This window comes from Theobroma cacao, chromosome 8, assembly GCF_053813885.1.
Source record: "Theobroma cacao isolate CCN51 chromosome 8, ASM5381388v1, whole genome shotgun sequence".
In the NCBI taxonomy this organism is placed as follows: Eukaryota; Viridiplantae; Streptophyta; class Magnoliopsida; order Malvales; family Malvaceae; genus Theobroma; species Theobroma cacao.
In genome coordinates this window covers 9,162,843-9,178,405 of record NC_142646.1, presented here as the reverse complement: position 1 = coordinate 9,178,405, position 15,563 = coordinate 9,162,843, and the positions used below count along the sequence as shown (strand labels likewise).

General features: G+C 35.4%; 3 protein-coding genes across 3 annotated transcripts; 1 reads left to right on the top strand and 2 right to left on the bottom strand.

Annotated features, from left to right (window-relative positions):
• Window positions 1–74: 74 nt before the first annotated feature.
• LOC18592553 (endoglucanase 25-like) lies at window positions 75–2,856 on the bottom strand. The gene is made up of 6 exons (XM_007019357.3): window positions 2,475–2,856; window positions 2,060–2,370; window positions 1,473–1,955; window positions 1,232–1,364; window positions 950–1,125; window positions 75–851 (listed from the first exon to the last, which is right to left on the bottom strand). Exons 1-6 carry the CDS (start codon window positions 2,854–2,856, stop codon window positions 480–482), a joined length of 1,857 nt encoding a protein of 618 aa, XP_007019419.3. The 3' UTR covers window positions 75–479.
• Window positions 2,857–4,246: 1,390 nt separating this feature from the next.
• On the top strand, window positions 4,247–9,921 carry LOC18592552 (uncharacterized protein C57A10.07). The gene is made up of 3 exons (XM_007019355.3): window positions 4,247–5,274; window positions 6,799–6,923; window positions 9,266–9,921. The coding sequence occupies exons 1-3, from the start codon at window positions 4,680–4,682 to the stop codon at window positions 9,584–9,586; spliced, it is 1,041 nt and encodes a 346-aa protein (XP_007019417.3). The 5' UTR covers window positions 4,247–4,679; the 3' UTR covers window positions 9,587–9,921.
• A 677-nt stretch (window positions 9,922–10,598) lies between these two features.
• On the bottom strand, window positions 10,599–11,973 carry LOC18592551 (pathogen-related protein-like). The gene is made up of 4 exons (XM_007019354.3): window positions 11,768–11,973; window positions 11,549–11,681; window positions 11,157–11,458; window positions 10,599–11,075 (listed from the first exon to the last, which is right to left on the bottom strand). Exons 1-4 carry the CDS (start codon window positions 11,903–11,905, stop codon window positions 10,932–10,934), a joined length of 717 nt encoding a protein of 238 aa, XP_007019416.3. The 5' UTR covers window positions 11,906–11,973; the 3' UTR covers window positions 10,599–10,931.
• Window positions 11,974–15,563: the final 3,590 nt, after the last annotated feature.

Genomic DNA, 15,563 nt, shown 5'->3' with positions numbered 1-15,563 from the left:
GATGTCAATGAGTAATGGGAGCCTGGAGGTGCCACCTCTTTAGCCAACAATCATGTAAAAGAAGTCATGTACTCACCTAGGCTCAAAATAGAAAATTGGCTGTTTCTTCTCTCAGATTCCTTTTCCAAGGTAGTTATATGATTCTGCACCTTCCAAAAATAAAACATTTCTCAAGGCAGTTAAGTTCAGCATCTACATGCTTCAAACTAAGAGAGAGTTCTCAAAGGATAATCCCCCTAAATCTCTTAAACAGACGTGCAGAGTCCACTGCCTAATTTGAAAAATAAATGCAGGAATTTAAGTTATGCACATCCCCTGTATATGAGTTTCCCTTCTCTTATCTCTTGATCAATTAGTAATTGCAAAAAGAGAATGCGTAATTGTGCTCAAGGAACCTTATCCAAGGTCAACTTTTTTGCTGAGGTGGTAGCAACAGAACTTCTACTACCCATTTGGAGCTTTGTGGAAGTTTAATGTTGTTAAGGAACTCGAGAATCCAACTGAACTTTTTCAAAGATTCCCATCTGGTCCAAGCCCAAATTGGGGCCATGATTTGCAATGAGTGCGGCAACCAAACCAGCAGTGCTTGCTATGCTTGGTTCTGTGAACCACGGCTTGTCCCTTTCATCAGAGAAACCATCGAAGTGATCTGGTCCGGCTACCATTGCTCCCAAAAGTATATTTGGATTTCGATCTTGAGAGCGTAGCCATCTATTACCTTCAGCACAAGAGTGAAATTGACCATCCCAAGGAATTGATGCACTCCTATGGTGAACTTTTGTTGGATAGTGATCTCCAAAGCCAACCATGTAGCTCATCTTCCTGGGATTGTCTCCTAGAATGTAATTAACCTGTATAAATGATGAAACAATAGGCTTATGAGTACTAAAGGATTGCTTTGTTGCATGATTAGGACCTGCATACTTGTTATAGACTGATATACACTTGCCTGAGAAATGGAGAAGCTCTGCAACATTTCCAAAGAAAAACCATCACACTTGGTGCAATTACCACCAGACCTACCAAGAAGAGTAAGGTAATCTTTGTATAATTTACTCAAAAAAGATGCTGTTGCTGCAAACTGGAGTGGTTCACCATAATCAGGCCTTAGGAGGATCAATCCACCTACAATAAAGTCATGCGAGATAGAAAAGATAAAATGTCTTCAGAAGCAAGCATACATCCATTTGCATAACACACATGAAAAGATTCATCCTTTGAAAATATTTACCAGGTGTTCTATTGAAGTTTTGCTTTGAAAGATAAGAACACATAAGCTGATCAGTCATTTTGGAGGATAATCCCAATGCTTTTTCATAGGGAAATCCAAGATCATGAAAGAACCGAAGTCTTGTTAGCAAAGCCTAAAAAAAAAAAAAAATACTTGGGAATGAATTTAAAATCCATGAATGCATAAAATATAGAAATTGAACCTTAATAAAAACAGCCTAAAAGGTTTTTACTAAAATTACCGCAGTGGCAGTAAGCTTATTATTCCAATAGAAAATCCCTTTGTCAGCTATTGTTTCATTATTAGATGCTGCAGCAAAGTTTGTGGTGGCATAGTCAAGATACGTATAGTTCCCAGTGGCAAAGAACAACCAAGTTCCTCCCCAAACCAACTCATCTTTGTACCCAGATGAGTTATAAAACTTTCTTGCTTCTCCTCCACAAGCATCAATAGTCGTGTAAGTTACAGCTTTGTGAATCTTGTCTTTCTTTTCTGTAATCCCATATAACTTCTCCGCTGCTTTTGTTAATCTTTGTGAGTATTCATTCTCTTCTTTGAATACTATTGAAGCTGCTGAAAGTGCTGCAACAATTTCCCCTGCCAAATCAGAAGCCGTCTCATCACAAACTGAAACAGGTCTCTCATAGTTCATGTCTTCAGGCCTTTGCCAGCAATTTATGTCATTAGAGCCTGGATTTTGAGTGTCATTACCAGCACTTCCAACCTAAAGGCACATTCCAGAGAACAATCTCAAATCTCACCAATATACCACTATGAGTAAGATTTAAGACACTAAGGTTTAAGGCACATAATTTATAAAAAGCTTGCCTGTGAATACAAAATGGTGGGTTCAGAAGTAGCATTTGGAGCAACAAAGACCTTGAGCAAGTAGTCACTGCCCCATCTGATTACGTCTTTTATGTGCTCAAGCTCACCTATATCTTCATATTTTTGATGATATTCGATCACTGACCAACTCAACAGCGTGATGGTATAAGCTGCAGGGAAAGTAAACTTTATGTTGTTTCCAGAATCATAAAATCCACCCACAAGATCAGCACGCGTGTTTCCTGTATTCCCATCACGCAATCCTGAACTTCCTCGGAATTTTATCGGACTTTTACTTGGATAATTCCCAGCTGCAGAAAAAAATTGTACTGAGTTGTATGGACATCAATTGAAACTAATGTACAAGAACAATGATCTTAACTGTAACATAATGCACATGGATACAAATTCTTACACTTTTGTGCATCAAAGAATGTTATAGCTTGGTTAACTGCGAGGGAGAGATTCTTTGCAGATTCATGGTGATGATTTTTGCGAGGCAAAAAGTGCAGCACCAGGCCAAGTGCTAGGATAAGAAAAGCTACAGTCGACGAAATGTAAAGAAATCGCTTGTAGTGTGTTTTGTCTGTGATAACAAGCTCATAATCATAGGATTTAGAGTACGAAGAGGGAAGGGAATCATAGCCAGTTGAGGACTGTGGTAGAACTTTGAAGTCAAGTTCTATAGAGTTCCATTTGCTTGCTGAAGGAAGAAGCCTGCCTGCTTCGGATATTGTATGAACATACGTTGCAGAGTACTTATCTGCATCAGATGCTGAAGTACTTGAGCCTGTCATGGTTGAAGAAGAAGCTATTTTCCAGGAAAGGTTTTACGGAGAGAAAAGGGAAAGAAAATTGTACTGCCTCATTTTTATTTGTCTTGGCTCATCTGCATACTTCTATGTACAGTTGTTCCTTTCCAAAGTTGAGTATAGACCCTTTTCAGAGAACAGCTTGTTTCCGAAAATTGATTAATCTAGATCCCGAACAGATATAGAATTATACGGTAGTTCACTGGCAACAGCACACTGTTTTCATGCTACCATGGTGTGCCACTCTTACTATCGGACTTTTGGGATAACACTTACGATGATAGTCTTATTCCTATAAAAAAATCTAAGGTAATTACTTTACCTTTTTATCTTGATAAATTGAAATTATCAAAATTATTAGATATTAATATTATTTGATAAAATGTTATCAAAATTATCTTGATGAGATTTATCAAGTTATCTTTTTAAAAATAAAAATTTTATAAATAAGTTTAGGTGTTTTATTACTACGAGAATCTTAAACGTACAATAACAAAAAACCTCTCCTCCTTAGAGAAAAACCATTTTCCCTCTATCTCCATTGTTTAGCCAATTAGGTAGTGTGCTCAATTTTGCTGTAGTTCTCCACATCAAGTTTTGAAAATCAAAAGGTAAGTAAAGATGATGGAAATAAAATTATTTAACAATTTCTTTTAATCATTATGTTATCTTAAACGTTCCTTAAAAATTATTAGTAATATATCTCCTTACTTTAATTATTTGAGCTTAATTTTAATTGCATGAAAAGTCCATGAACATATCAGTCATTATAGCACAAGTAGAAACAGAGTCACAAACAAACAAAGTATAAGAAATTTTGATGGTAAAGAATTTATCCATTTTGACGGTGTTTCCAATGATACCATGGCATTTAGTTTTAACAGGGGAAGAGACAAGAGACATGCCCTTCATCTGGCAAGCCTCTGCCGGCAACTCTGTACAACAGCTAGAGCTGTCATCTTGTAATATGCCAATAAACAGTCATTAAGATCAATGGCACCTTCTTGTTCTTGAGTCAATTACAAACAAGTTTCAATCCTTGCATTTGTTTTTTGTTTTAAAGATTGAATTTCTCATTAGCCTTCTACTAAATGTTCCATAGTTAAAAAGGTAATTTCCTTTCCTTGGTATGTTTAGCAGGCTAGGCACGATCACAAATCCAAACTTCAAACTTGGGCTAGTATTGTAACTATTTGTTATCTAAATGAATTTGAGGCCGGGCCACCTTGATAAACAAACACAACCTTGGGCAAGGTTGGATTTGTTTTCGAGGCCTAAAAGGGGCAACCCAAAAATAGGTCCCTGTTGCTAGTCTTCCTCAACCACCCCAGTGAACAATTTCAACGTCCCAACTCCGCAGTCCAGGTATATTTATTAATCTCTCAAATTCTGGATCTAAACTTTCTACCGTCCTTTTAACTCTCTCCCTGGAACAAATAATCAAGCAGTCTCATTAAAAGGTTAAAACAAAACGCTTCCACCAATTTGCATCTTTGACAATCTTCTGCCAGGTTTTTGGTGAGTGTTCTCTTTCTACCTCTCCTTAGTTCTTCTTTCAACTCTTGGAATTCAAAGAGAAACGAAACCCCATTTCATTTATCTCCCTGAAAATTCATTTCTACTTGCCTAAGCTGCAAAAAGACTTCAGCTTTATTGATCAAGATCTTTGCTTTACATAGTTTATGCTTGACTTCGTGGAATTCAATCAAATAAGGTCACGATCTTTATTCATTAATCTGTCCATTTACCTATCTGGTTATGCTTAAAACACATAAATTTCGAAGCTTTTCAGCTGGATTTGTATTATCATGAATAACTATCCATTCGGGTCAAATAGTCCTAAGTCCTTCAATGCATATCCAAGGGGTGATTTTGATCTAGAATCAGGAACTATCAAAAGAATCAGAAGGCCTAGAAATTCATCATTTTACCCTATTAGAATGATTAAGTCCTTCGCTAACCGGCTTCATTACTATTACAAGCTACATCCACTTCTTGTTTTCTTCATTTCCTTGTCATTTGGGGTCACGATCCTCATTGTTTTATCTCTATATGAGCACCACTATAGGATGCTGAGTAATTATAGGAAGCTTGATGATGGGTTCAATATTAATTATCCCTTTGCCAAGCTTAAGAATCTTGTAATGGTTGCTGGACATTCGGTTTATACAAGTAGTAGTTGTGGGAAAGTTGATAAGGAGGATTCTTGGTTTTTGGAGTCTTATCAGAAGAATCCAGGTCAGGCTGCTACTTTTTTGGCTCACATAAAGGAAGGGATAGAAATCACGGCAAGAGATGGTGAGGCTTTGCTTTTGTTTAGTGGTGGAGAAACTCGAAAAGATGCTGGTCCTCGAAGTGAGGCGCAGAGTTATTGGACAGTTGCTGAATCCAAAGGATGGTTTGGTATGTTCACTTATTCACCCTTTTTAATTTCCTGATTATACGCTGTCCTGCCATACCTCATTTCTAGTTCGTACGTTGCCATCGTTTGAAGGATGAGATGTAAGCTTGACAACTTCTAATGAGTTTGCTGATTGTTTTCCTGGTTATTCTTCCTATAAATTTGTTACGTTTTTTATGCAATATCATGTTTACTGATTTTGTGAGCATACCTAGATTTAGTTCCAGTAAGTTCATGATTCTTTAAATCCAAATTCACAACCTTTTCATAGCACCAGTGAGAGTTCAATTATCATGATTTTCAAGGTGCGTCTTCAATCAGATATTAGTGATGAGAATAATTATGGGGCAGTTGTTTCTTTCAACAAAATGCTTGGTTTAGGTGAGTTAGTCAGAATACTAATTATACAAGAGTTTGCCTCAAATTTGGCCACATATTTATTTTGAATATATTGATACTGGTAATGTTGTTAGACTGGATTCCAGTTAAGCTACGCCTTTCAAGTTTCAACTAATAGGACATACTTATATGGGCTAGCCATTTCATGCCACTCCTGTAGAAACTCCTAATGTGTATACCTGGAACTGATGTATGTAATCAAATTCTCTCATGTGAGTGGTTAGCTTGTATTTTTTATACAATTCGGCACCTTTTGTTGGCTGTTCATGTTGTCTTGTAGAAGTCTTTACTTAGTAGATATGAGGTCTTATCAGGGAAACTCAAATTAATCTTCCTGTCTGATGTATTCACATTTCAATGTGTATGCTTCATCATTACTACGTGGATGAAAATTTGGTGGACAAGTAGTTCTAGTTTTTCATTTCTGTTGTTGATGCTGGCTGTATCATCAGTTTTAGCTATTGTGGACTGAAAAGTTAACCCAACAGCATGTTTGAAGAAGGAAAATTAATGCTAGTTCATAATTAACCTCCAGGATGTTCTAAATTTGCAACAGAAATGTTGCAAGTGAGACATGCTTATGTTGATTTGGGGCTTCTTTTCTTTCTTTTTGAAGGGAAAAATGCAAGGGCAAAGGTCCAAGCAATAATAGAAACAAGAAAGAAATTTTAATGCCTGGAATCTGTAATACTTTCCTGACTCGAGTTATCAGAAAAAGTGAGAAATGAAGCATCAAGTGTTTTCTTGCTCTTTCGTTATGCACTTGGTGCTTAAATCACTAGAGCTGTTTGTAGTACTCTCATTTTGCTTCACAAGTGGAACAACTTCTCCCCTTTTATAGTAATAAGGGATACCAGCTATATTGTATTATGAAGTAATTTCATGTTATCTTTGTGAAGTTGTTTTTTCCTTTTAGTTGTAATTCTATGTTTAAAATTATGCCTTATGGCACTAAAGAACTCCCTTGATTTCTTGATCTATAAAAAATGAGTTTGTCACTGCAATTTCCAGTTCCTAGTCAAGTTCTATGAGTTTGCTTCTGTCCTGTCTTTATTCCTTGAAATTGTTTCTGCAGCATGAATGCTTTGAATCATCTGTCTCATTTTTTATATTTGATTGTTTTTCAGGGAAGGAAGAAAGTGTGAAGTGGAGGTCACTAACAGAGGAGCATGCAAGGGATAGCTTTGAGAATCTTCTCTTTAGTGTTTGTCGGTTTCGAGAGCTTACTGGGACATACCCACACAACATAACTGTAAGCAAATCCTACTTCAACCTTTCTGAATTTTTGGATATTTCTTTCTTTTACTTCTCCCTTCCCCCTCCTCTTCTGACCTATCAGCATGTTTAGATAGAGTGAAAGAATAAACTAGAAGGTCTTCAGTGAACAGTTTCTGTTTTCTGTTAAACTAATGCTCTTACTCTTGGTACAAAATTGCTATACATAAGACTAATTATGATTTCGGTTCCATTGATAAGGTCATTGAACACAACAAAAATCACCCAGATAAGTATAATTGCAGCCACTTACAGGGAATAATACATTTAAGTTCTCCAAACACGTCAATTTTCCTGCATACATAGTCAAGTCAAGGGTATCCAATGTAGTGCTTGATGATCAAATCAGAAAGGTATTGGGTGGGTTCCTAGAACATCTTGTTGTGATTTAGAACTTAATCCAAACCACTAAGTTGCAACAGAAGACAATCAAAGTAACCGACTTCTATGTTACATGGACTTGGGTATGAATGTCGGATATGGTTATGTGTCTGCATTTTCTGACCTGCCTTTTGCTAAAAATCTCAGTCTCATGGATTTGGCTAAAAAGTGCCAAAAAATAGGATAGAGATACATGGACACTTCCTAAAATTATACTATTTGTATGGTGCCCTAAGCTGCTGAGTCCGTAACATAGACCAACTTAGAAATTAGATTGATCAACTTGAAAACTCAAAAAACAGTAAAGAGAGAACGCAAATTGTAAATGTGATTCAGAAACCTATTCCTTATGTCCATGGGCACAGAAAGAAGAAATTTACTATTAAAGAACAGAGATTGCAATTGTCAAGCTCTCTTGAAACCCCAATTACAATCTCTTGTTAGTCGCTTGGGATTTCTGCATGTTTGCCACTTCCTTGATGGTGGTTACACAACTTAACCCCAAAACTCAAGAGAAAGACCTCTTAAAATTCAAAGCTCTCCAAACTTTCTACTTATCCTATTTTCTCTGCCAAGAACCTTACTCCTAAATATTCCAAAATTGCCCTTAAAAATTGCCCTAAAGAGAAAGATCTCCTCTTGTTTTCTTCGTCTCACTTTGCTCTTCATTAAATGCAGCTTGTTTGTGCACTATGCTAACAAACACCACATACTTTATCACCAAGAGACAGAGAATACAAAGCTCCCTCACTGTTACACACTGTCACAAGCTTCACCTTCTTGCTAACTCCATGGCCTGACTGTCTCAAGGATGTGCAAACAATTCATTGGTTTTACATTCTCTCTTCGTAATCCTTGGGATAAAGAAGGATCTTACACTGCAACCTCATCACATCCTTGAGAAATTTGTTGTTAAAGTGGCAGAAATTCCATCCCCTTGAAATCAAGATTCTCAGCCTCCGCCATATTCATGTCTTGTTGACTTTTTCAATTGCTTTCCCTTTGTTGAGTTAAGGGTAATCTGGGAAAGAGAGCAATCTGGGAATGAAAAGAAATTTGTGTAAGGTGAAATGGAGATTATGGGGTGAGGTTCTGGGCTGAGAAAAAAAAAGGTGAAAGTTAGAGAGTTTTGAGTTTTAAGAGTTCTTGCTCTTGAATTTTGGAGTTTGGTTGTGTAACCACCGTCAAGAAAGTAAGAAACACATACAAATTCTAGGTGAGTGACAAGAGATTGCAAGTGAGGTTTTGGGGAGAGCTTGACCATTGTAATCTATATTCTATGATAGTGAATTTCTTCTTTGTTGTACTCATAGACATAGGGAATAGATTCCTGAATCACGTATATTATTTGTGGTCTCTCTTTACTGTTTCCTCTTTCATTTTGGGTTCCTTTAATGGTTATTGACACAGGTTGGTCAATCTAATTTTTAAGTTGGTTATTTTGATTGTCTTCCACTGCTTCTTAGTTGTTTGGATTACGGTCACAACATGTCTTCACATGGTTGAAGACATTGTTTCACATGCGTCCTTAGACATTAGTTAGAAGTATACACATTGCTCCAAATAAAAGCTTATTACATGTTCTTCCCATTTGTCAAGGAGCTGATGATGGAGGTGTCATATCAACTAATCCCAATGTGCCAAAGAATCATTTTGAGGAATAAAGAAATCATTGCTCTCTGGAAATAGTATACCTCTCAAACTTGACCTCAATATTCTGCTTACTGTGTATGCTAGTAGAGGCTCGCTCTGCACTTTGTACACGTTTGATGAGGGGGATGGAACCCCCTTGGTTTCCTCACATGTTACCCAGAAGTACTTGGCTATTTGTTTACTTTTTTAAATATGTACTTGCTAGTTCTTTATTTATAACAAGTGCTGTCTTGTCCTCCATTTTTGGAAAGAAAATTGATCCTAATCCTATTGCATTGGGACCAGGTTGTAAGTTACGATTTCAAGGAAGAGAGGTTTGCACACTTGCATCGCTCTGCCATTGGCTTTCCAGAGTCACGGTTCTTGTACACAGGCACCCCAGCTTCAACATCTTCGAAAGAAGCAGCTTTGAAAGGGGAGGCATTGGTGAGGATTCAATTTCAACAGGATCCATACGGATGTAGCGGACCACTTAAGAGGAAAAAAGTAGGCCGTGATCCCTTCCATCGGTCAATCCCTTATCCCAATGGATGCCCTGAAATTGAAGGTCTGTTTAGATATTGCGGGGCTGCTCCTTATCCAGGTTCTCTGCCATGGGCATTGTAAAATTAGCTATACCATAGTACTTCTTTTCATAGCCTATACCACACCTAGACCTCCAAAACGAGATTAAATAATTTTTCAATTACCGAATTAACGGAAAAAGAAAAGATGGATTTGTGATAAGATCGCAACCCTCTTTCTCTCTAGTTCTTCCTCATTGTTGCCACTTTAGATTGTAGGATCATAGTTGATGGAGGAATATGTCCTTTTTTTCCAGTAATCTACTGTACCACCTGACTGCATTTTTGTAGTCCACTTTGACATGGCAACCAACCCTTAATCCGAATTCCGTTCAACTCGATCTAATTAAAAAAGTATATAATTTGAATTTATCTAAATCAACTTGATTCGATTAATAACTTGAGTTGTCTGAATGTAAATTTGACTTTATTGGTGGAGTTGAACATGGCATGTCCTGTTTAGTGGATTTTAAGGTGTGTTTGTTTTAACGTAAAAGATTTTCAAGTTGTTTGGATATTGAAAATGACATTTAAATAAAAAAAAAACCAGTTGGCTTTGTAAATTTTCTTACGTTATCGAGGAGCAAATTTATTTTTCATTTGTTTATGTCAACAATAAAAAATATTTACAGTCATCGTACGGACCTTTAGATTTGTTTTGCAATAAAAGTTCAAAGGCAGTAGGATTTTTGAAAACAAGTAACATGCTTCACTCATGTGCTATTAGTAAATGTATTACGAGGTGCCTGAAACCTAGGTTGCAATTTTTTCCTTTTTAAAGAAACAAAAGCGAAAGCACAGAGTCGGCGAAGGTCATTCCCGTTTCTCTCTGCAATCACACTCCTCCGCAAACAATCCCTCTCATTTCCATACCTCCAGATTCATGTATTCATCACTGCTCTATTCCTCAAACCCAGATCCATTAAACCTAACCCACCGAAATCTTTGGTTCACGAATCGTATCCCAGTTCAGAAAGTGTATCCTCCTCTTGTCCTCCGTTCCCCTCCACAGAATGACAATTAGACATGGGTATATAAAAATGTTCACAATCTCATGCAATGGAATCAGTATGGAAAATTCTTCCAATTAATATTAGGAAATCTGGAAAGAAACACACAACAAAGTAAATGGAAAAGAAGCCTTTTTGGTCCTTGACTTCTCTTTCAACCACACTGAAATGCCCCATTAAAGCATTTGCTTATTTTTTTTGTAGTAATACTATAGGAATTACATAAAAAGATGCAGAATCCAGCAGAGCTTGTTTTATTGTTTTTCTTTTTTCTTTTTCCTTTGATCCAATGGTTGAGTTTAATAATGGGAGTCAATGCAATGGCGACCTCAAAGAGGCTTTGGTTTTGATTTACATTGCAGAATTGCGGGAGAACTTCTACCCCGTGTTCCTTAAGAAGGGACAGCTAGAAGCTGCCTCTAGAGCAGAACTATCCATGGCAGCACCCTTCAGCAGACCTCCCAGCAGTTCCCCACGATCGTAAAAGAATTCCACTCTCACAATTTTCATCTCTTCATCCACCTATTTTACATGTAATAAGTTTTAGTTCATACACAATTAGCAAGAAGGAAAGGCTAGAAATATATAAGCTAGAGTAGATACCTCAAAGATAGCCATTCCATAGAACTCTACCAATTCTCCAGTCGGGGCGTGGCCTTTGAAAGGACCTTCATTGTAACCCCAGTGCCTGAACTTGTAGACGATCTCCGGGGGCCCTGTATAAACCTTAAGAACCTCCAAGGCAAAACCTCTTGGAAACGTTGTTGTGAAAGCCCTGTGAGATGATTCTGATGTTTCCTTATCCGGATCATAACACCTGAACTCCTCCGGAAGGGAAGTTTGCAACTGCGGGTTATAGCCTCCGCCAAGCTTCTGTATCCCTTCCATGGTTAAAGCTTCCTTACCTGTACACGGATTCGAAAACAACATCCTAATGACAAGATGAATTACTAAAACTTGTAAAATGAGGACCTTGATTGAGTTTCTGGTATTACCATTTAAGCTAAAAACATATTTCTTTGTATCGATTGTTTTGAAATCTTCGAGGCGTTCCTTGTGGAAAATTTCCATTTCCCATGTCTTTACAAGGTTCTGCACCTTCTCCTCTAGTGATCCGGGAGGCCATACCTTCCGTAAACAGATTAAAGATTGGTAAGAATACATAAATAGACAAGCAAACTAAGAGGGAGAAGGGATCAGAAAGAAGGAGAGACCTTAGTCCTTTCTTCTTCAAAGAGCTTGTTCACAACATCGTAGTTTGGAGGAGCTCCATACCTCCATTTGGTGTTCTTCTCTTCTTCTTCATGCAGATAAGAACGATATTTATCTCCCTCAACATTTGAAAGTTCCATTTCCTGAAGAGTTCAAACTAGGAAGATAATTTCTTGCTTATCTGTGGTAAAGAAGGGACATGATACATATATATATATATATATATATATATATATAGGCCCAATGTTTACCTAACATGATATTTGAATAATCTTCTAGCGATCAGACCGCTGCTTGTCATGATAAGAACATGAACATCAATTCATTAAATTACGTACTACATTTTGTTTTTAAGTATCCATTCAATGCATAGACAGTTTGTCAGAAGAATAACAACGTTGTAGACTGCCAAAAATTGGTGAACATAAGATTCCGTGCTAATCTTTAATTTATTTGAAGAAAAAGAAATTCGAAACTATCAGCAAAATATATGCACATAATGTTCAATTGAATTATATTGTATTACTAAAAAAGGAGAAATTGGTAAGTGGCATGGTAAAATATGAATTTTCAATAACAACAACAACAACAGATCAGTGTGCGACAATAACCATAACGTCTTGATATTATTTAATTCTACTGATTACTAGGCTAAATGTGAAACTACTACTCATTATAGAAAGAACAACAAATACAATATATTACAAATTATAAAAAGGAAAGATTGAAGGAGATGATTAAATAGTTTTTGAAAAATACTTTAATCCGCCAACTGTTGTTTTATAGTGAAGAAAAACAAAAAATGTTTCTATTGCTCCTCTGAAGTGGTTGGGGCAAGCAATTAGACCCGGTGAAAATTGGGTGATGAAGGAACAAATGTTTGATTATTCCAATAATGCATTAGTTATAGTCATGTGGGATAGATGTTTGTTGTCGCAAAGGAGAAGTCAATTCACTCACAATTTAAAATTTTGATTCCAAAAGTGTGGAGAGAAATTCTGTATGCGCTATAGCTAGGAAATTTCTTACCCTTCATTGACATCTATTATTCTCGATCAATTTCCCTTCCGTGTGTTTGCAAGTTTAGGCCGGCTAAGACTCTTGACTTGGCACTCCATGGTTATTGGTACTTCTCATAAAACTTGCTGATTACTCTGACTGCAATTTTAAAATTTCGGCCGCTAAATTATAGGGAGCAAGAGCTAAAGACGAGCTCCACTAGTTTCTCCCTGTCCCGGTCAGCACCTTTGGTACGTACGGAGAATAGCTAAGCTATTCCCAGTTATTATTTGCTTCCCTTATTTGGTTGGCAAAATTTGATAAAAAATAATAATTCTTAAGTTTTACCTACTCTCCAGAATCAGTAAAAAGTCATTTTTAACTAAACCCAACCCCCTCCTCTTGGGTATTAACAATTTTATGTATGATGGAATAACTTTCAAAATCATTATAACCAAATCACCTCCCATAAGTTTAAAAAATGACAACCATATCCATATAAAATCATTTTTTTCTTTCTTCCTCCTCTCCCTCCTCCTCTTCCAGCTGCATTGTTCTCTTCCGCGCTTTGCCAATCGTCACCACCTCTCTCTCATCCACCGTTCCAGCTGCATTGCTTTCATCCACAGTCCATTTTTCCAGCTTCGCCTTTGATCATGTACTTGTTTGATGTAAAGGAAAATGGGTTGAACTGAATATGTTAAAGTACCTTTTTTTTGTTCAGTGTAAAAGGTTCTGGGTTTAGTTTGCTCCTGTCTTTTTTTTTTTGTTATTGGTTTAATGTCTTGGGTTTGCAACTCTCTTCATTGAACTGACCAAAATTATTAAAAGGTGCATAACATTCTGTATAACGGGTAAAAACTTCTTCCTTAGTGAGTTTTCTTTTCATCAAATATTGTATATAAAAAATATTATTTGAAAAAAAATATTAGATTTGATAATTTTGGACACAATACGTTAACACGATACGAGAAGACACGGGTTAAACAGATTTTGGATTTAATCTTAACGTGTTTCGTATCTAATCGTGTCAGACACGATAAACACGTTTACTTAATCGTGTTATCATGTTTATACGTGTATACGTGACACGTTAATTAACTTATTAAAAATTAATAGTTAAAGATTATTTTAACCTTATATAAATAGTTTTAAATAATTATTTTAATAAAATTTTTTAATTTTATAAAGATAAGAATGTAATTATTACTATTGAAAATTATGAATAATTTTTAATATAATTAATATTTGAAGGTTAGATGTTAATGCTGTATTTTATCATATTATATGATAATAAATTTTATATTTGTTATTTATATTAAATTTTATTATATTTGATGTTATTATTATTTTTGTTTTGGTATAATTATTTTTATAATTATGGATTTCAAATTTAAGTAATAAAATTATATTTAATTATAAATATTTTTATTTAATCGTGTTATTAATCGTGTCATGTCGTATATTGATACGTTTAATAAACATATTAATCATGTCGTGTCGTGTTATATGTTTGTTAAACGCATATGTGTACGTGTTTCAAATTTAAGATACGAATATTAAACGTGTAGTGTTCGTGTTAAACTTTAACGTGTTTCGTGTCTAATCGTGTCTGATATGTTTATGACACGAAAACACGAATTGTCATGTCTAGAAAATATTACTTAGATAAGTTTCTAGTAATTTTAAGAATTTTCTCGTTCCTTTTTGTCTGTGTCAAGATTGAACTTTGCATCAAAATGATATATACAATGTATTATTTCGATGAAAATAATACAATATATTATTTTGATGAAAATAAATGCTAATATAGTAAAGGTATTTTTACCTTTCTATCACTTATTCTTTTTTATTTCAAGGTTGTTTTTACCAATTAAATACTACAATAAGTTATAATAACAATTCTTACCTTATTCCTTTCATTGTGTCAATCTATATAATGACTATTTTATTTTTACAGAATAATTATTGTATTTCATTTCTACGAACCAAACTTATCTTGTATGCGCAAGAATGTTGACAGTCTGAAAATGCCATTTTCTTGGAAAACAAGAGTATATATTAGTACATATTCAGGCAATTACCCAAATCCACATATATGGATTTGAAACGAGAATTTTAGGTATTTTTGCTTTAGCTTTTCCGCAAGACTAAAAGAGTAGACAAAGTAAAAAACCAAATACCCTGAAGAAGGAGGCTCAAAAGTTGTTGATTCATTAATTTTGGCACGTTTTGCTTGACAATGATAATGACTCCTTTTCTAATGTTCAACCTAAAGTTTGCAAGCATCACTTCACGGTTGATGAAGTGAGTGATATTTGAAAATTTAAAATTGTACTTTTCTTTCCTGTAAAACCTCAATCTCACCATTAATGACAGTGTTTCAAGTTTATATTTCTGTGTTCACACTTGACCCAAGTGAGCCTAAACCCAATTTAGGGCATAGGTTGAAATCAGTTAATCATGCACTCCAAGCAATCATTGATGGGTGGAAGGGACTCACGACATTAAACCCCAACCCTTGTGAAGTTTTTTTTTTTTTTAAGTAAACTATCCCAATCTCTTAAATATTAGTCAAAGTTTTAAATGGGTGTATTAATTTTTAAAATGAATATTTTGTCTAAACAATGTAAACATTATGAACAGAGATTAAGAAAAGACTAAAATACTCTTTTTTTTTATTAATTTTAAAAATTATTATTATATTTTTGAAAAAAATTGAAACAAAAGGGAGCATTGATTAGTGCTCCCCAACTCCCCAAGAAAGGGAAAGTTTTTTTCTTAATTAATAAAAAATTA

Excerpts from the sequence above, each read along its gene's own strand:
- LOC18592553 (XM_007019357.3), bottom strand. The coding sequence starts at position 2,856 with ATGACAGGCTCAAGTACTTCAGCATCTGATGCAGATAAGTACTCTGCA. Across the intron at positions 2,371-2,474 it reads ATTCTTTGATGCACAAAAGT|CTGGGAATTATCCAAGTAAA; the intron begins GTAAGAATTTGT and ends TTTTTTCTGCAG. Across the intron at positions 1,956-2,059 it reads CCACCATTTTGTATTCACAG|GTTGGAAGTGCTGGTAATGA; the intron begins GCAAGCTTTTTA and ends ATGTGCCTTTAG.
- LOC18592551 (XM_007019354.3), bottom strand. The coding sequence starts at position 11,905 with ATGGAACTTTCAAATGTTGAGGGAGATAAATATCGTTCTTATCTGCAT. Across the intron at positions 11,459-11,548 it reads ATATGTTTTTAGCTTAAATG|GTAAGGAAGCTTTAACCATG; the intron begins GTAATACCAGAA and ends ATCCGTGTACAG. Across the intron at positions 11,076-11,156 it reads ATGGAATGGCTATCTTTGAG|GTGGATGAAGAGATGAAAAT; the intron begins GTATCTACTCTA and ends CATGTAAAATAG.
- LOC18592552 (XM_007019355.3), top strand. The coding sequence starts at position 4,680 with ATGAATAACTATCCATTCGGGTCAAATAGTCCTAAGTCCTTCAATGCA. Across the intron at positions 5,275-6,798 it reads TGAATCCAAAGGATGGTTTG|GGAAGGAAGAAAGTGTGAAG; the intron begins GTATGTTCACTT and ends ATTGTTTTTCAG. Across the intron at positions 6,924-9,265 it reads CATACCCACACAACATAACT|GTTGTAAGTTACGATTTCAA; the intron begins GTAAGCAAATCC and ends CATTGGGACCAG.